Here is a 21,491-nt window from a genome sequence, read left to right as displayed (position 1 = left end):
ATGATGTAACTTTATCAGTCATGTTAGTGAGACTCAATGGCCCGTTATCAGAAGATATCCCCCTGGAGGGAGGATGGGTTGTGGCAGAGATAAAGAACACTGTCCCACCTGGTTTTAACAGATGATAATAGAATACATACTTTTATCTACATCTTGCATTGCAGCCTAAAGCAGCTTTTTTTATTTGAATGTCAGTAATCTTTTTGATCTGTTTAATGGAATAAATTAGAAGAACATGTGCTGGTTACAAATAGCAAATATGTTTCTGAATACTACTTTTGTCTTTCTTGTGGAATTACTGTGGCTGCCTGGAAACTGTAGCAGGAGTAGACAGTGGAAGGAATTGATAATACAGTAGCTATTTTACCTCACACTTGATTGTCTAAACGCTGTGAGGAGAAAATTTATTTGGAAGGGGTAAAAAGGAAAGGGCAGGTATGGATTGAAGTTCTCTTTTATAAATAGGGTAGAAGCAAGCAAAAATATTTGTGGCTTATGATGTGTTCCTAATGAAGTTGTAAATGAGATCAGAAATGAGGGAGACTAGATTCAAGGGAAGGAGGAGCTGAGTTACTAGGAAATGAAAAGTGAACCCAAAAGAGTTATTGTATGGAAAATGGTTAGAGAGACAATACAGGAATAGGTGTTTTGAAATTACACATGCAATAAAATGAAAACAATAGTTGGGAAGTGGCTGCTTGTCATCCTTAATTTACCCGTAGCACCCAGAAAGAATTTAAGGTTCAAAGACAGGGGCCTCAGAGGGGTCACATTTTAGATTTAACAGAGCTTTCTTAAATTAGGTGCTCTGTAGGAAGAAGAGGTACAGTTTTGAACTGATGCATATATAATTGTGATCCCATTGGTAAATTTATTAGTCTTTAAGATTAAGAGATTGGTCTGGAGTAAAAGCAACCAGATTAATAGCAGATTTTTTTCCTTCACTGATACTTTTAAACACTTGATATGGAAAAACTGTTGTTACAGTCAAAGACCTACTTTTGTCATAATAGATATTGTGCAGGGTAAGATCTGGTAAAACACCTGTTAACAAAGTCCAAAAAATTTATGATTCAGTCATTGACAGCCTGTTCAGTTCATCTGATAAGCATCATGTATTTTATGATTTTCTATTGCTGCAGCCGAAGTATTTGTTATAGATGCTTTCTCATTAAAATTTCCTTTTTTATCTGCCTCTGAATGAGGTATAAATCCAAGAATAACAATGACTATGTTATGTAATGTTCCAATGAATGGTCTCTCTGCAGGCTTTTCATAAGTTAGACTTTATAGTCTATTCACATGTGAAGCTGTACAGAGAGAAGAAAGGAAAAATAGCAAAATGTAAAAAATGGAATAGTATCAGATCATGCATGGATTAAGTAGTCAGTGCGATTGTGTTTGGAACCTGTTTGATACTATTTTTCCTGAGAAATGTAAAAATGAATTCATTACTACTGGACTGTAATGCTTTGAGTGATCAAATAGGTACTACTGGCATAAAGTTCTGGGGCTAAATTGAGGTTTTGTGTGGCTGAATGTAATGCCCAGCTTGGTTGGATTGAAAAATGTCATAAGACTTTTTTTCCCCCCCTAACATTTCTGCCAAGTGCATACAGGAAGTTGCTTTGGCAGTTGTATCCAAACAAGTAACTTCATTTCCTGAAATCTGCTTTTTTGCAAAACATGGACTTTAGGAAAGAAAGTGTAAAGAGGGATGGTAAGTGGCAGAGGAAGGATCACCCTTAAAAGCCTTTGAGAAGAAGGCACAAATTATCAAAATCCATTTTTTCTAGATATAGTCACAACAGTGTTATATAATTTATTTTTTTTAAATTGATAGTTTATTTATATAGTAAAAATAATATCAAAATCTATTGACCATTACTGCACATGTGAACTGCACAGTGAATCCATTATGTTTATTATGGTCCATTTCATCATGGTCTATTTTGTGTCTGTTTAGTGTTTACTGGCAAGGCAGCCACAAAGTAATTGAGATATATGAGAATGTGTTGTATGAACAATCATGTTAAAAGGACCTATTAGCAACCTGAGGTTTATTAAACTTCTGTTTACTGTCATTCAAAAAAAAGAAAAAATTAGAATAGATATTGTGGGTATAGTTTTTAGATATAAAGGAGATATGAGCTGATGTGATATTAAAACACATTCTGTTAAAAATATGAACATTTTATCTGACTGGTCAGGTGCTATTTTTGTATGTAATTGGAAATTCATCTTTTTTGAGTCTAACTTGCTGGATTTCAACCACACTTTTTTTTTCTCCTTGTTTTGTTTTTTTGGGTTTTGTTTTTTGTTTTTGCTTTTTGATTTTTTTGAGGGATTTCTTTGTGGGGTTTTTTTGGTTTTGGATTTTTGGGGATTTTTTTTGCCTAGTCTTTTAAAGTTACTAACCTTAATATTTCAATAATAGTGCCTGCACTATAGTGTAGTGCTGGATAGCTGCCAATAACATAAGCACAGCCTTCATTTTACTAAACCCTTAATCTCAGGGTCAAATTATTGGTATTTTTCAGATGCTTGAAAAGCAATAGTAAAAAACCGTTATGTATCAAATCATTTTTTTAAGGGTTATTGCTAATGAGGGACTATTTCAAATTCCCAAGAGGAAAAAAATGTTCATTGAGAAGTGCAGTAGCAATGGGTCATACTGTGATGCATCAGATAAGTACCTTGGGAGAATTTCCATTTTCTTATAAATAACATTACAAAATCCTAAGTTTTAGGCAGCAAAGTAAATACTTAGAAAAAAATTAATTTCAGGAAAAAAGCTGCAAATTTCACAGATAATCAAGAAATCAGAATATATTTCTTTAGTAATAGATGTAGTTGCTTACTACAGAATGAAAATATATAAAACAACTTTATACAATCATTGTTCTATGTAGAGTCTTTATCTAGTCATTAAAGATTCTATTAGTGGATGAAAAGACAGGAAAAAATGTTTTGGAAGCAGTTCAGAACAATAAATAATTAAAACTTAAGTAAAGATAAGGAAACACGTAAACCTTTTCCAAGTGGCACAAGCTGTGCTTGCTGTGTCATAAACAGCAGCTGCTGTAAATTTTGAGGGGAGTGAAAGCTTTACCTTTCCCTTTTCATATTTACTTCTTTCTATATTTTATTCTTTGTGCAATCTTCTTTCTATATTTTATTCTTCAGGCAATCATCTATTTTTTGGTTTTGTAATGTTCACTTTTTCATTACTTAAGCAGAGAAGCTTCAGACAGTTGTTGATAGCAGTTGTGCCCATTAACTGCTTGTGTCATTCTTATTATTCCAAAAGAAATTATACTTCTTTGTAAGAATAATGTGTGAGTTCCTGTTAACATTTACCTTTGTTTGTTTCTGATTTTTCACAGAATGGTTGTGATAAAGTGCATTGTCTAATGGAGGTTGATAGCTAGCTTATTCTTGTTGTTTGTCATACATAAAACAACTCAACTTTTCACTGCATTATAGAGGCAATACACTGAATTGAATAAGATCCTAGACTGACATGCAAAACATCTGTGATTCATTTCAATCCTTATTATTTACTAAGTTTGTGAACTTACACAAGTGACCTCATCTCTGAGTCACTTTCTTCAACTGTGAAATAAATTGAGTGGCTTATCTTCCTTGATCACTTTGAGATTTCATGTTCAAAGGCCATCTGTAAGAGCAAAATCTTGTTTTTCTAACATTGAAAAGCAGTTGAAATTATTTGTGAAAGTAAGGCAGTGAATTAGATGCAGAAACCCATATAAAATCTTGGAAGTCTTAACTCTTCATTTTTAGTCAGCATAACTATTCAACCCAGCTCTTGAAATTGTTTGTTTTGTTTTGTTTTATTGATAGCTAATTTGTTTTCGACAATGCTTAAAATTCTATGCAAGCATGGGCAAACATATGGTATGTTTGATATTTATTGTAAATTTTGAGAGCAAGCTGCATGTAAATATATTTCATGCAAAGCTGTCTCTATTTGCTCAGTAAGAAAGAAGAGTAAAGCACTCAGAGTGGATTGGGAAAGTTGTGTTAAAATTATTGAATATTTAATTATTAATCTTTTCTTCTGCAATACATCCCCACTTTGATCAGCACTCTTTATTTAGGCCATTTACATCCAGCTATAATCCTGGGAAAAATAGTTCTAAATATTTCAGAAATTTCCTTTAATCTTTAAGTGTGCAGAGAGGGGGTGACATCAGTTTGAATACTGACCAGTGGCTGGAAGCAGAAGAATGTCATAGCTTTGTATCAGAACTGTTAAAATTTTGCATTAGGGAATACTAGAAGAAAAAGAGTTCCAGGAAGACATCCTTTTGATTTTCAGCAGGTTTATTTAATTAACTAAACCCTGGTACAAGAGCTCATGGCTCTGATACAGCACATTTAATATTGTAGTAAGGTTGAATGACAAGGAATGCCCATTATTCATTGTCCCCTTTTGATCTTTAGGAAAACAAGCAGTTTAAAGCCATCAAATAAACATAGTGTACTTGGCTTTCAGGAAAGAATTATGCTATTTTTCTATGTGATAGTCACTTATTTCAACAGATTTTCAAGGGAAAAAATTGGTTTTAATTCTATGTCCTGACATAAGCAGATTTAGAGCTGCTAAGGTTATTGGTTCAAAAGTTGTCTTTTGATCCTTTGTTGCAGTTTAATCATATATTCAGATAGTTGCAAATTTTGGTTAAAAAGGAATTGAAAACAGTTTCTTTTCACAGTGGGAATTGTACCAATATGAAATAGAATTTCACTCAAATACTTTGTATTACATTATTGCGGGTTTTTTGTTTAGTTTTGGTTTTTTGGTAAGAGAAGTTCCCTCAAATAGCTCCTGAGACCATTGAATTTTCACTGGAAAAACTCTGTGGTATAATGAACTACAGAGATAACCTGTATAAGCAATTAATTTTGCCTTTAATATCTTTGTTACAAGAATGTCATCACTTTTGATTAAAATGAGAGTTTTGAATCATGGAAATAAAAGGCAATAATTAAAATTCAGAGGAACCCATATTAGTTTATTTTAAATTATTATTATTCTCAGTTTTAATACAATAGACATGTTAGGCATCATAGCAGTAAAGTGTTCCTTTTCTCTTTTTATTTACTGTGGAGACTATAAACAGAATAAATAAAGCTGACAATAAATTAGTAGGAGCAGTTCTCTGAAGAGACCATATTTAGGTTATGCCAAATGCATTGCATGTTATTGTGCAATTGTATGTATGTTGTACAAAAGAAAAATAGTTTGTATTTTTAATAATGAAGATTTCCTTCCAGTATTTGGGTTGGGAGGGTTCACTTGTTTGTTCTCAGGTGCAGGAAAGTCTTTGTCTCTCTGCTTACACATTTGTTTATTATGTATATGTGTTGGCTGTCTCTTCAGTTGCCATAGATGTACTTGGGGGAAAAAATACCTGTGCCCTCTTTGTTTGCAGGACCAGGAATTTGGCTTCTAAATTAATTTGCTTTCCATTATAACTTTTGAGGATGGAAAAAAAAATGTGTAATCATGTTGTGCAACTATACATCTAATAGTAAGGGATTTGGAATCACTATAATTTTTCAAAAGCTCATAGAATTTATATATTTCTATAAATAGGCACCCACCAAAAAGACAAAAAGATAAATGGTCAAGAAATTGCTAAAAGATGCATGGATAGATTTCTAAAAGACAAATATTTTGTCAGTTATTATAAGACAGTAGATGTTGCCAAATTGTAGGTTTATTTTTACCACACTCCAGTATCACATATGACTTTTATATCATGGGGAAGGGTTGCTGTACATAAAGACAATGTATGATTATTTTGCTGAATGTGGTTATTTGTTGTTATGGAAGCAGAACCTACTTTTAATGGGATAGACCACACTAACCCACAACTATAGGACAAAAGGCAGTTGCTGCCTTTAGGGACAATTTAAGATGTAAGCTTCATCCAAAATTTGAATTAATTTGAGGTTTCAGGGATTTAATTTGGAGTTAATACATGTGCTTATGTTTCAAAGCAGTATTTATAAACCCTGACTCGGTTATTTCTAATGTTTTCTCTGAAGACAAAAAATAAAGTGAATAGCATAACTTAGCAGCAATTATGAGGTCTTAGATGTCTCTGGATATTCATTCTCCCTTTGTTATGATAAAAATTCATTCTCTGCAGCAGACCTGCCCTCAAAGAAGGTATCTTAATCAGGTCAGTGACCCAATATGGTAGGATTTCACCTTGAGAGTATGGGAGAGTTGGAATTAATTGTCCAGTAATTTTACAGTGCTCATGGTTTTATGACTCTAAGCCCAAAACAGAAGTTTATTTTCATTAAGTAGTAGTTCTTCATTAAAATGCATTAAGATATATTTAACAAAAAAAATCTCATTCCAACTTTTTATGGTAGCAATAGTATAAATACTGTTCATGGCTAGTGTGATCCCCCTTACTGCTTCCAACATGCAGCAAGCCTGAGACTGTCAGGAGAATTAATTTTTAGTGAATGTGGTCCTCCTCTGTTCCCCTTTATATTCTTTCTTGATTCTTTCTTGATTCTGGGAGCAGTACTGTAGATAGACATAAAAGGTGTTCTTCATTCTTCATCCTAGAGTGCATGTACCATGCTCCAAAAATGAATGTGCTAAGAGGAAAAGGTCCAGGTGAATCCCTGGATTGAAAGGAAGAGGCTTTGAGATCTGACTGCAAAGACATAGATAGGTAGATAGGTAGATAGGTAGATAGATAGACAGACAGACAGACAGATAGATAGAGAGATAGATAGATAGATAGATAGATAGATAGATAGATAGATAGATAGATAGATAGATAGATAGATAGATAGATTTAATGCTAGACATAAAATGTAGTAAAGAATAATCCTTGCAAACAACTGCTAATGACTATAGCTCAAACCCATGTGAACTTAGTACTAAGTAAACTTAGTATTATATATTAAGAATGTTCAAGTTAATATTTATATTCCTGCTCATGGAATCTGAAGATTTTGCTCCTAGAATATTGAAAGTGAATACTACTGATGTATTGCATAATTTTGTTCATAAAAATGTTATGTGCTTGTATGTAACTTGTCATTATTGTCAGAAAAAATGGATTTAAATTCTGAGCTATTTGTTTTACTTTTACTCATTTTCAATGACTAGTAGAATTTTGGTAAAACTAACTTAAATACAGCTCTAATTTGCAGTTTTAATAAATTGTTTTTATTAATGCAACAGCTTAAAATTTTATTTTTCAATTTAAAAAAAATATTAAAATTTATTAATTTTTATATATAAATATAATTTAAAATTAATTTTTTATAAAAAATATTAAAAATGCAAATTACAGCTTTACTTAAACCTGCTTAGCCTTCTAGACTGTGTTAACACTGATTCAGGAGGCAAGTACACTTACTGCACGGGTTTGGCAAAACTGGTTTTAACAAAGAATGTATATGGCATTCAGAATATTTTTTGTTTTTTCTACAGTCTAGAATGATTTAATGTTTCCTTAACAAATCAATCCTTCAAGACAGATGTTTTTTCCCCTCTCAAAATGAAGAGTTCTTAAATGCAGTAAAAAGCCTTTAACAGCTGAGGAAAGTCTAAAATAATAAGAAGTTTTACCTAAAGATAGCTGAGAGTTTTGTAAAAAATACTACGATAAAATTTGAAAAGCAGAAATGAAAGTTTTTTCTGCTTTGTCTGCTATTTCAAAACCACTATAGATAAAAAATGGAATATATGAATGTGTCTGGACTGGCAATAACTTCTCTCTTTCTGTATTCACTAATCTTTACTTTGTATTAGTAAAAATAACTGTTGTAAATATGAGAATTCCCTCCATTCTTGTCCCCCGTAGAGATGTGTCTGCCCTACACAGACCATGGTGGGGTGGGGAAATCCTATAATATATTCAGCATGAATTTAGGTATATAGACAAAGGAGGCTCAGTCTTGTCAGGATGTGATCCCAGGTTTATTGTTCTCAGACACCCAGGGCAAGAAAAGAGGTAGAAATGTCTTTCATGCTCTCTTCTGAGGGGAAGGAGATAAGGGGAGGGATGGAGGGGAGGGGGAGGTTTGGAAGGGACTAACATTATCTTAAACCAAGGGTGGGTTTTTCCTCAGGGACATACCATATATCTTAATGCACTGCAACAATGAACTCTTTGTATAACACAAGAGGCACAATGTCCTTAATTCCAAAACTAATTCAACAACTTTTGTCAGGGCAGGTGTTTAGAAGCATGCAAGTTACAGAAATGTTCTCTAAACTTCTGCTGATTTATGGGCACAGGGCTGCCATTTTAACTCTGCTGGACTTCTGGAGCTTGTAATGTGCCTAGAAATCCTCAGCTGTGAGATGAGTTGAAACTTCTGAAGACTTAATTTTGTGTGTATATTTAAAGTATAGTTAATACACATTGATGCAGAATGTAATGTAGCAGTTACAGGATTCCTTCAGAGAGGAAATGCTTCTTCAGTAGGTGACTGCTTGAAATTGATTGTGGTCATTGCTGAGGTATAACATGCCTAATTACTTTTTCAAATCTGGACACTGGTACACAACAGACTTTTGTATTCATTCTCAGAGATGAACCCCAATAAAGCTTCAACAGAGCAATAATCAAATTCCATTTTTTTACAGAAAAATTTTATTCATTTCTTGATTGCTAATGTTCAGCTTCCAAAAGTTCTAAGTAATGGTAAAGCTGTTCGTCTTGAATATAAACAGATAGTAAATTTTAGAATTAGTTAATTTAAATTTCTGCCTGGCAAAAAGAAATAGCTTACCAGGAGTTTATCTTGTGCTTTCTTCTCTGAGCTCTCTATCTCAGCATACCCCATTCAGCGCTGGTGTTCCTGCTGGGAGACCAAAAAAAAATTTCTCATGAAATGGCCCCTGCACTCCTGTAGTTTATAACATGAAATATTAAAAAGAAAAAGATAGCCCCAAGATGGTGCTAATAAATGGTGTACCCACTACAGAGGATATTTTTTCTTTTCTACCTAAGATGTAGTATAGACAGGCTTTTACTTCAGAAAACCTCAGTATCTTAGTAAAGGAAAGGCTAAAATGTAATATGTAAATTAAAGGTACAGTAAGTTTCCAAAAACAGATTAATGTTTATAACAAGTTCTTTTCCCTCTCCTAAATTGTTCTGAAAATTAAATATGCCTCTACTGTGATTTATGGTGTTACTGGCAAGCCTGCTGGTAGAAATGATTCTCCAGACACCAAAAATACATGCCTAGAGATGCCTACAGATATTCCTGACAAAAAACTTCACTTGCATTTGGTCCAAGCTGTCATGACTCCATAGATGTAGGTTGTAATTTTGTAGAGCTCTTAAAATATTCTTATCCACTCAGAATAATTCTTGTAAAATTGAGAAAGATATATTGAAAAGGAGAATTTAAATACAAATCTACCACTCAGGACAGCATAAAACATGTAAATTGAGCAAATGCTGTTGAGACTATTATATTTTTAATATGTTGGTGTTGTTGAAAAAGGCAGAAAAGGTTTTGAGCCCAAAAGCCCTTTTTCAGGTCTAAAATAGAAGCATCAAATGTTGCTGCTGCAGCATGTCAAGTACATGAAACATGTCAAAACTCATTTAATTTACTATTACTCAATTGAAATCTTCATCTTAAGCTCAGTGGTCGAAATTTGATTTAAAATCAACTCTAATTTGAGTTGACACAAGTGCGTAAATATAGGTCCTTTCTTGTATTTAGTAAAACTTTTACAACTTCATCAACCATTGAAAGGAACAGATTTAGATTCCTAAAAACAATGGAAATGCACAGTTCTTTGTAATATCTGGTGTTTGATGTAAACTGCACAATTCTGTATGACACATATATCCTGTTTTATGAGAAGTTATCTGAAATGTGTGATTCTGCCGTATGCATAAATGAATCTCATTTATTTAAAAGTGGTAGCACTATTGGGTGAGTCTCCTAAAGTTCTTGTGGGTTTGACTTCATATTTTCCTTTATGTCCACCCACTGAGCTTCTGCCAAGCCTACCATGCTACATTTCATGCTTTCCCTTTCTACCTACTAATTAAAGACTTTCAATGTGTGTATGTATTATACAATCGAATAGGATCTCACAGACATCTTTAAAGAAGTAAATGGTTGCAAATAGCAGATGAATTTTTTTCTCTTTTGAAACATACATGGTGTCATACATGAAATGTAAAATATTTTTCCAATAATATTTGTGTCAGAACATGACTGTTTTTATTCCCCAGTGCTGAGATCTGCAAACATTTTGGTTATGCCAAATAGCCTCTAATTGCATTCTCATCTCTATGGTCCAACTTTGACAACTCTGCTGCCCACTGGCTTTTTAAAGAGAGTGTACTAACATAACTAGGCAACACAAATGTAGGCATGTTGTAAGTCATCAATGCTAGTACAGATAACCTAGAGCATCTTGATTCCATGCCAAGTAATCAGAGAAATTATAATGGAAATTATACCTGAGAAATATAACAAATTATATCTGAGAAGTCTGTAAGAAATGAAAACATAATCAGACCAAAATGATCCTGTTAACTGAGTCTGACATCTAGGAAAATATATGATTGACCAGGTGGAGGTCATGACCATATTTAAAGTTGCTATTAACAGTTTCCTTTTATCACGCAGTTCTCTCTAAAAATGTGCTTTACAGCTTATGACAGGGAGGCAAACTGGTATACTAATTTTCCAGAAGAGGAATGAGTGAGAGATATTTCAATAGTTTCAATATTTACACATAGATTTCAGTCTATGATTCAACCTGATATCAGACGTACTACCTTTCAGTAAGGAGCCTAAAACCACATTTCTCACTTTCATTAGACATTAAAGGTCAAGTGGCTTTTGCTGCAAAAGTAGAGGTGTTAAAAACATACCTGCACTGCCACTTGAGATTTCTTAAAATAATGAAACTGAAGAAACTCAATGTGATTAAATTCAGCTATCATATCCCATTTAGAGTTTTGTTCTTCTTCTGTGGTCTTAGACAATCTAAAAATAGTCAATTTCATCTTCTTTAAGTTTATACTTCATTTAACCTTTGGTTTTGAAATACAGTTCAATATTTTTCTTACTACTCCTGCAGAGGAATATTAATAAATGTAGTAGTCTACTCCTTATAAGATTCCTGTAAGTAGTTGCCTGCTGGGGTTTTTGGAAGCATTTCAGTTGAACTTCATAAAAATTGACTTTTACAGAGTTGACATTGTATGTAATATCTAGGCATTTTCTGTTTTAATCATCATAAAGTAATCCCATTTTTAGTGATACTAATTGCTTTAGAAGTAGTGCTTGTCTTTGATTTGTGTCCAACGTGCTCCTGTACAAGACTGTTCTTTGCTGTTCATAATTTTCAGGGATTCAACAAAATTGTTCATTTTACTCTCTTCCTCCCCTGTAAATAAAGAAATTCCAGAGCCAGAGAAGTTAATTTATGGCCATGTTTTATTTAGTTCATTGCATCTGGATATGATACATATTCAATATTCTGGTTTTCCTTCAAGGCTTTTTAAGTTCCACAGAAACTGTTCAACACTGCAGGAGTTCTGTGAGTAACTTTGTTTTATGTCTTTCCCATTTTTGAATTGTAGTCTAGTGAAGGTAGCCATATGTAATACCCATGCTTTTCATGAGAAATTTAGCTGAGCTTTGCAATGGGGAAGCATTTGTTGTATATTGTTTTGCCATTTCCTTGCCTATTTTTAAGTATTTATTCTTCATTGACTCATTATTGCAAGTTCTGTTACATCTTTTTCCATTCTGAACAGATGGCAATGACATTCTTGATGGATCCTGGTAAAGATGTCATGAATTTTGCTTGCATGACCTCTAATACCGTAGTTCTGTTGCAAAGACTTACCAAATAATTTGTCTTCAGTTTAATTTGAAAGTTTTTGCAGTTCCTTTGTTCCCATTTGATAATATGTGGAAATACATAATAGCCCAAACAGGCTGACAGTCCTCATAAGCATGAAGACTCAAAATTTACGCTGATTGCTATCCTGAAATTCTTCAGACTACCTTCACTTGAATAAGAGCTTTCCTTGAACCAAGGAGACTCTTCGATTCTATTGATTTCAGTGGAAGGGTTGACAACTCTTATCTAACAGACCACTTAGTAAAAACAGAAAGAAAATGGAATTACAATGTCTTTTACTCTGAAAATGAAGTTTCTGCAAAACAGATAAATGGGCATATATGTGTTCAGACACCATTCTCATCAGAATGCTTTTTCTGAACAGTTATTCCCAAGAGTTTGCCTTTGTCAATAGTCTTAATGTTCTTCCCTCTGAAGGGGATCAACTTACAATCTTAATACTTCTCTTCCAGAGAGTTATTTCCAATTTTTCTTTGTGGGTTAAACTGGCAGCCTCTGGCATGAGGACTGCTGAAATCTCCTCAGAGCTCTCATACCAGGACCAAAATCTGGTCACAGGGTGGTGTTGTGAGGAATCACAGAATCATTAGATTGGAAGATACCTCCAAGATCACTGAATCCAACCCAGCCCTAACACCTTAACTAAACCATGGCATCAAGTGCCACATCCAGTATTTTTTTTAAACACATCCAGGGATGGTGACTCCACCACCTCCCCAGGCAGACCATTCCAATACTTTATTATTCTTTCTGTAAAAAAACTTTTGCCTAATATCCAACCTATATTTCCCTTGGTGGAGAATTCCCTATATTTCCCTATATTTCCCTCTCGTTCTGCCAGGTGCTGACTGGTGAAAGAGACCATCCCACACCTGACTACAGCCACCTTTCAGGAAGTTGTAGGGAGCGATAAGGTCACCTCTGAGTCTCCTTTTCTCCAGACTAAACAACCCCAGCTCCCTCAGTCGTTCCTCAAAGGGCTCGTGTTCCAAGCCCCTCACCAGCCTTGTTGCCCTCCTCTGGACATGCTCAAGTGTCTCAATATCCTTCCTAAACTGAAGGGCCCAGAACTGGACACAGCACTCAAGGTGCTGAGTACACTCACCAGTGCTGAGTACAGGGGAGGAATGACCTCCCTGCTCCTGCTGGGATTCCTGATCCAGGCTAGGATGCCATTGGCCTTGGCCACCAGGGCACACTGCTGGCTCATGTTCAGCTGGCTGTCACCAGTACCCTCAGGTCCCTTTCCACCTGGGCACTGTCCAGCCACTGTCCCCAGCCTATAACATTGCATGGGGTTATTGTGGCCAAAAGTCATCAGCACCTGGACTTACTAAATGTCATTCTTATTGGATTCCACCCATCCATCCAATCATTCCAGGTCTCTTTGCAGAGCCTTCCTACCTTCCAACAGATCGACACATGTTCCCAGCTTAGTGTCATCTGCAAATTTACTAATGAAAGACTCAATACCTTCATCCATGTCATTAATAAAAATGTTGAACAGCAGAGACCCCTGAGTGATACCACTGGTGACTGGCCCCCAGCTGGATGCAGCACTGTTCACCACCACTCTCTGGGCACAGCCATCCAGTGAGTACTTAACCCAGCATAGAGGGCTTCTGTCCAAGCAGTGGGCTGCCAGGAGTCTGCTGTGGGAGACAGTGTCGAAGGCTTTGCTGAAGTCCAACAACATCCACAGCCTTTCCAGCATCCACCAGGCAGTCATTTGGTCATAAAAGGAGACCAGGATGGTCAAATATTATCTACCCCGCCTAAACCCATTCTGGCTGGATCTGACACCCTGGCCATCCTGTAAGTTCTGCGTGATGGCATTTGGTATAAACTGCTCCATTACCTTAACTAGAGACGCTGTGGTTCTGCTTTCAGACAGAGGTTATATAAATTTCATGTTCTTGTTTGACAGATTTTCCCAGATGTAACTGAAGAGCAATGTAATTTTTTTCTGTAGGTTTCATGCATTAAACTTTATAAAGACTTTCTCCCTCCAAGCCATAACCCTTTTACAACAAACAAACCAAAAAACAGAAGGTGGCCAGACTCAAGACTGGAAGTGCCCTTCCCAGACTGAGAGGTCTTGAAATTTGTAGGGGGAAAAAAAAAAGAAAAAAATCACTAAAATAAAACACATTAAAATTGTCTAATATTTATCCATTTTGATCACTAATACAAGCTGCAATAGGATTTGCTGGTGTTAGATACTTTTAAAAATCAGTATGGTCATGTAAATAGACAACTGTGTTTGGTCACTTTAAACAACAAAATAAGGCCTATGTTTATCCCCTTTGCATGCTCCTATCTACTCGGTGTAGTCCTTGAATAATTCCAGTGCGTACTACTTAATTTAAAAATAGCATTCAGCCAAATAATTTCTCTGTTGGCAGTTGAAGACCCAGCACCACACTATACCCTGCATGTTCCTTTAAAGTTAAGGTTTTTTTTAGATTAACATTTGGTGTTTAGGATGGCTGTAAACAGCATGTGTGTATGTAACAGCATAGAATAACTGCTCAAAATTTCTAAATTAGTAAGACATAGAATAGTATGCACAATATCTGCCAGGGTCTTCACTGATATGCAGGTTTCTACCTCCTGTAGGCATACCACTGAGTCCTTAAACCACCTTGGTCTTTTCTTACCTTAAAAAGTAATAAGCACCATCCATAAGCCTTATTATATTTTTGTTTTCTGTATTTTCAGTTATTACTGGTTTTGAGAGTTTAGCCCATTGTCAATACTACAGCAACCTTTTTATTTCTTGGTCATGTCAGATCTTGCTGCTCTAGTTCAGAGCCTGGGAGGCATCACTGCCACCCAGCTAACTTATCCAAGTTCAGTGGAACAGATGTAATTTGCACATTTCAACAAAAAAGCCTATTGAACCAAATTTTTTTGCTTAATATGAAAGCTGAGAGAGTTCACTGGGTCAGAGAACCTTCAGTGAGAACATTCCTAAACATACAAATTCATGATGTGGATTGAACCTGAACTTTACCAAAAATTGCAGCTATGTGAACTTGCTATAAATTTGATGTGAATTTCACCTTGTGTGAGTTGGGCATATCTGTGTTTTAGAATTCAACCCAAATTACACAATCTAACAGGAAAGGTATTGCCACAGTGGGGTGGATGGTAGGGGTGCCGTGACCTCCCTGAAGAAACGTCTTTAAAAAGACAGCTTGGGACACACGCATGTCCCTAGCCCAGTAATGGAAAACCGCTCAGACTATTCACTGAGTCTTCATAGAGGTATAGTAAATGTCATTTATTTTTATCTTTAGCACGCTTTTATAGGGTCCTACAGGGTTCACGGGGCTTAACAAGCTACTATTGGTTAACACATACTGTTCTACATTCTTTTCCATTTACACAGTGCCACTGTTTTTCTTTATTCTTGCTGTTCCAGGAGAGTTTCAAGGACACTGCCCTTAGAATTGTTGCCTGGACTGAAAGCCGGGTTATGCAGACAGGCTTTTACTAAAATATCATGCTTTTGCTATGTTAAAATGGTTTCCTACAGCCCAGTGAGTGATTTTCAGCTCAGCCCAGCAGCGGCTCTCAGGCAACACGGAGAGAGGGACTGAGGCACTGTGTGGCGTTCCACAGAGAACTAGCCTTTATTGAAAGCAGGGCCCTGTTTGAAGGGAGCCTGGGACAGCAGCTCTCTCGAAGAGGGAAAAAACTGGGGTTTATATAGGGAAGAAGAGGGGTGGGGAGAAACTGGGATGCAAGTAACTGGGTAGAGTGATGGAGAAGAAAACCAATAAGATACAATAGATTAACATGTAACTCGCAAAGGTCTCTGGGAAAGATACCTTCTCGCTATGAGAGCAAAGTGCCTTGCCTAAGGAGAAGCTCTCCAGGGGAGCACCACAATCTCTTTGCTGGCTGATTCTTCGGCCCCCACAAGGTATAATTAAAAGGAGGTTGATACAAACTTTATCTCTTTTTCATGCAATCCTGTCAACTGGGTTTCATTAATGCGATTGAAAGAAAATGTTATGTTTTTTCCAATTATCTGAATTAATTTTATGGTAATGACTATTCCAGGTCACATTGTAATAACTTGATGGCATGTGTTTCCTGGTTCTCATCCTGCAGGATATGATGGTTCTTCCTTAGATAAGAATTTATAAATATTTATTTTGTAACACTATGCCATGGTAATTAAGAAGGAGAGGAGGAATTTTTTGGCTTTTTAAGTGTGAAGGAAATTGCTTTCTCTAGATGTTTTAGCTGGACTATTCCACTGCCTTGCCAAAACTTTGTCCTTATCACTGGTTTCTTCTCTTAATTCTGTTTTTATTTTATAATGTATGTATTGCTGTACATAGATTTCAATTTCAAAGCTAGAGAAAAATCTAAGAACACCTTTGTTTAAGATAACATGTAGCTTATTTGTTAGAATTAAGCCCAGGAGAAACAGTACGTCAATCGTGTTAGTGCACCATGGGACTTGGAGGTCATTTGAAAGAAGGTGAGGCTATTTTATGAAATTACAGATTATTTAAGGAAATGTAAAAATTATGATTGAAGATACCACATCAACCATGGAAAAGAAATCATCTTCACTACTGAGCAGAATGAAATTACAACTAGTCCATCAAGCTTTAAAAATCTCTTGCAGTCTTACTGTTAATAACATTGTTGTCTTCCCTTATTTTCTTCATAAATGTCACTGCCATTACCCATAGGATGCAACATTATTCTGTAGCTGTTGTATGCTCATATTATACTGAAATATGATCTCAATGGTCCTTTCTAAGTTTCTTTCCTTATATACTATTTTTAGAATGGGCTTGCTTACTACTTCATATGTTTCTGTATTTTCTTAGAATGAACTGTATAAACCAGAAAATTTCCTCTTCCCAAGTGTTCTGGGGATCTATATTTGTGTGCTTTGTTTGGCTGTAAAAATTTGATGCCTCTTCAAGCTAGTGCTGTAAAATTATTATCAGATTACCTTTAATTTTGGTTGATGCGTTTCTGCCAGGCACTAACAGTAATCACTGTAATAGTTTTGTTTTCTGAACTTACTTTCCTGTTTTTATTTGTACTCTCAAGGGCAGCACATGGCCAGAAGAGTTAAATACTTTACATTGCAGTGTTATGTATGAGTAAGGGCACGTAATTATTTATCTTAGGCTTGATCATTAATCTCTCCCAGGCTTTCTGCACTTAATACAAGCTTTTTCTGCAACCAAAGCCAGGGGCTCAATTATCTGCATGTAATTAGCTGCATGTTAAAATTTGTGCTAGAGATGCAGTGAATGTATTATAAAATTCTGCTCACAAAGCTGCCTGTTTTTCTATAAGGCATGAAACATGAACATTATATTCTCAAGTCATCACTACAGAAAAATATATTTTCCTGAAATCTCTTGCTCTTTTGGATCACACGACAGTAAATAGTGTACTGTATCTTTCTTTGATTTTCTTATTCAAAAAGCATGGAGCATTTCTGCATGCTTTGCCATTCAAACATTCCTGGTGGTTCTATTTTCAGCTCAAAGTTTTTGAATTAGTTACAGATGTGCTGATTCTTTTGACTGAAAAAGGGGACAAAATTTTCTCTGTATTTTAAAGGGATCTTTTTACACTTTTACAAATCATTTTACCAGCCTTCTCTGTAAACAGTATCTTACATCACAGAAATCTCACCACAGTCAATTGGAACTTATCCTGATACACGTATGATGAGGTGCACCAAAATATATTTAGAATGATTTTAAAATGTAGCTTATGGACCAGTAAGGGGTAACATCCCAGTATTGCACATCCCAGCCTGTTTAGGCATGTTTTGCCTATTTCTTGCCTCAGCTTCACTGATGTAAATGAGCATAAGACTTGGTGATGCTGACTCTGAAAACAATGTATATCATGCCTATGAAATGAGAAAACTGTGTTAAAGAAAGGAGAAAGAGGAGAAACCTGGAGAAGGAGAAAACCCTTACACCAAAATTGCAAAGCTGGTAGCCTGAAAAAGAACTGGTATATGTGCATATGTTACTGGTAATGCTGGTATGTTAGCATAAAACATAGAGAAAACATTTGCACAAAAGAAATCCTAGAGAGTTTTATAGCTCTTTTTCAAAATTGATTTGGGGGTCTGGATAGCTCTAAGGCAGGAAGGCAAACTTGTGGGTAGGACAAAAGAAAGACTGAAGAAGGGGAAAATCAAAAGAGAATAAAATTCCAATTTAAGGAATATAATTTTCAAGGTTTAAGTTTCAACTTGGAGGTTGAATTAAAGGTGGAGCTATTTTGCATTTTTATTTATATGAAAATAATACAGAATGTAATATTTTTCTACAGTGATTTTAGAAAGATTTGAAGGCCAAATAAATCTTGACGTTCTGGTGCACCAAAGGAGCCAAACTCCATGTTGAAACTGTAAAAAAGGCACCAACAATTTCTGTAGGTAGAATTCTTGTTTTAGGCTATGGAAGAGTATTTACTAACACATAATTAAAGAAGCCTAATTTTTTTCTTCCAAGAATATTGAAAAATATGTTAGGTATTTTTAGGGCCTATTATGAAACAGGTGAAAGAAATACAGAAGCAAACTGTGTTGTGCTGTTGTGAAAATACCTCTAGCTTGCACTTAAGAATATTTCATGTATTTTAAATTTTCAAAGTTCAGTTTTACTTATGAACATTTAAAATTATCTTGAAGTGTTATATACCTCAAGCTATCAGACTTCAGAGAAGTCTGATGTGAAGCACACGTCATTTGTCAGATAATAGAACTCTTGTGTCAAAAATGCTTTCCAATCAGTGGAAAACTGAACTAAGAAACTGAAACTGAAACTTCGCTTTAAGACCTCTGGGCTGACTTGCTGCAAAATCTCTATCTTTTGATGACTCTGAAGAAGTTATCTCTCTTTTTTTTTCTTCTTTTTCTTTTTTTTTTCTTTTTTTTTTTTATCTCGGGGCAGGAGAAAAGCTATCACTTAGATGCCAAGAAGCTTTTGAAGTTTTCAAGCAGGACCATGCTGATAGTATAACCATTGAGGACAACAAACAGCTTCTGAAGCAGAGGTGAGTGTCACAGCAAAATGCAGCTGGGGGAAGACATCTGAGAGTTCATTAGCAGTCTGGGCAGGAACACGTAATTTTACACCGCACATCACAGGCTTCTGTTGAGGACTTGTTACAGGCACTTCACCTTTTCTTACTTAACACATTTCATATTCAAAAGACGCTGAGTGGTGATAGAAGTCTGGATATAAATGAAAATAGCATGAGGAATTTTAGTGCATATTTCCACTGGTTTTATTCCTCTTCACAGCTATATCGAAGCAATGTGGCAATGGCCTTCATGATCAAGAATTATCTAGGGGAAGTCAAATCCATGGGACTGAATCAATTACTGCAATTTCCATTGTCAAAAGTGCTTTACTGGCTTCAGCACTGAATTGGATAGTAAGCTAGGAGATGCTTAACATATGCATGTCTGGTGTCCCTCAGCTGTTTGTCAAGCAATTTTAGCTTCTCTCTGCCAGTTTTGCATTCACAAACAGAAATAATACTTTCCTCTTCCACATTTTTTGTTAATGTTGGCAAAACACGTCATGTGTCTGGTGAAAATAGTGATAATGGTAAAACATTGGAAACATGAATTTTCATAGAGATTTTAAGGCTCACAAATTAAACCACCAACACATGTCTGTGTTGATTGGATAACAGTACTGCTTCAGTGTCAGCTTATCAAGTGTTAACCTTCCTAGTACTGCCAAAGAAATACACAGCTTTGAGATTGCAGATGTCAAAAGCAAATCTCTCAATCTATATTTGTAACTAACATTTCCCCTAAGAGTTGCTTGGGGGTATTTGGTTTGTTTTTTTTCTGTTTGTTTGTGGAGGGGTTGTTTGATTGTGGGGTTTTGTTGCTGGTTTGGTTTGATTTGGTTTTTGTGGAATTTTTTGTCCTGAGGTTTTCTCCTTCTCCAGGTTTCGCCTGCTTTCTTCTATTTCCTTTAACACAATTTTCTACTTCATAGGCATGAAAGACATTTTTTTCAGGGTCACCATGTCTTATACTCATTTATTTCAGTAAAATTAAGGCAAGAAATTATCTCTGTATCTTTGTGACTTACTCAAGTTCTTCCTATTTATCACTTTTCTGAACTGATTATCTTTTTACCTGGATCTATACCTCAGCCACAGGAATACAAATTGCTACGGTATTAGATGAATATAAGTATTTATCCATGTAAACTGGATATTTAGTAATACCTTTCTTCTGATCAGTTTATCAGATCATGCCACAGCATTGCATCATCACTGCATACATGATTACACTGCAGTCATTTCTGGGGTTGCTATGCAACAGAACACTTAATAGTTACAGTATTATAATGAGAGCAACACAGATCTGAGCCATGCCCTTCCTCTAGTTAAGCACAATTCTTCCATATTTTTCTGTATATTATTACTGTGAAGCAAACCAGTATTTCCTTCTGGTTTCAGGATATATAATAGAGATTAACAGAATCTACTAAGTTGGATGACAGATTTGCTTTCCTTAAAGGACAAAGATATTCATACTAATGCCTTGTGAAACCTCTCTCTAACAGGCATCAGCTGATTGCTAAAATCAGTGCTAATGTGAATTTTGATACTTTGGAACAAAGCAGTTTCCCCTGCCATTTGCAGTCTTATTAAGCAAAAACGTTTATAGCTCCAAGTTTATTAAGTTCATTCGAATGGATTTGTATTAAATCCAGTCTGTAATTTGGAATGCAACCTCTGAACTACTAGTTACACAAAAGTTACCCAGCCAGTGTTCAAATTGCATAGGAAGAAGAGTGTGGACACCACACGTTTAAAGGTTACCATAGCTTCCCATTATATGTAGGCTTCTCTTGTTAATAATTTTGTTTATAGTTGCATAACCACTTCTGTCATACCACAAACAATGTTTTGTTCACAAATTACTTACTTTTAGCTGTCTTATTTTTCTTCTGGGTATTTTGGGTATATTTTCTTGGCTTGCTAATTATCATAGAGTCAGAGAATAGGCTGAGTTGGAAGGAATCTTTAACAGTCATCTAGTCAAACCCTGCTGCAATAAGCAGGGATATCTTCAACTAGATCAGGTTGCTCAGAGCAAAGTCAAGATTGAGTTTGAATGTTTCCAGGGATGGGGCATCCGCTGCTTCTCTGGGCAATATGTTCCAGTGTTCTACCACTCTCATTGTAAAAAAAATTCTCTCATATACCTAGTCTAAATCTATCCTAAAGCACTACCCCTTGTTGTATCACAACAGCCCCTGCTAAAACATTTGTCCCTACCTTTCTTATAATCTCCCTTTCAATATTGAAATGCTGCAGTAAGATCATCCTGGAGCCTTCTCCAGGCTGAACAGCTCCAACTCTCTCAGTCTGTCTTCCTAAGAGAGGTGTTACAGTCCTCTGGTGATTTTTGGGGCCCTGCTCTGGACCCACTCTAACAGGTCTATGTCTTTCCTGTGCTCCAGAACTGGATGCAGTGCTGTTGAATGCCTTTAGTGCTGGTAGCTCAGTGTGCAGCTGCACTTGGAGCTCT

General features: G+C 35.6%; 1 protein-coding gene across 6 annotated transcripts in view; it reads left to right on the top strand.

The window, feature by feature from the left end:
* Nucleotides 1-21,491, top strand: part of KIF6 (kinesin family member 6) — a 247,134-nt gene that overhangs the window by 87,748 nt on the left and 137,895 nt on the right. For all 6 annotated transcript variants that reach the window (XR_015772098.1, XR_015772096.1, XR_015772097.1 and 3 more), the window contains one exon: nt 18,880-18,982. Coding sequence is in view for 3 of the 6 variants with exons in the window: in XM_088052351.1 (XP_087908477.1) it covers nt 18,880-18,982 (103 nt within the window). In the remaining 3 variants the exon portion in view is untranslated. The remainder of the gene's footprint in view (nt 1-18,879; nt 18,983-21,491) is intronic.

This window comes from Pseudopodoces humilis, chromosome 3 (assembly GCF_049639895.1).
Source record: "Pseudopodoces humilis isolate 2021_Gansu_Grassland_sample_001 chromosome 3, ASM4963989v1, whole genome shotgun sequence".
NCBI lineage: Eukaryota > Metazoa > Chordata > Aves > Passeriformes > Paridae > Pseudopodoces > Pseudopodoces humilis.
The sequence above is the reverse complement of the archived record's forward strand: the minus strand, read 5'-3'. Positions and strand labels throughout refer to the sequence as shown.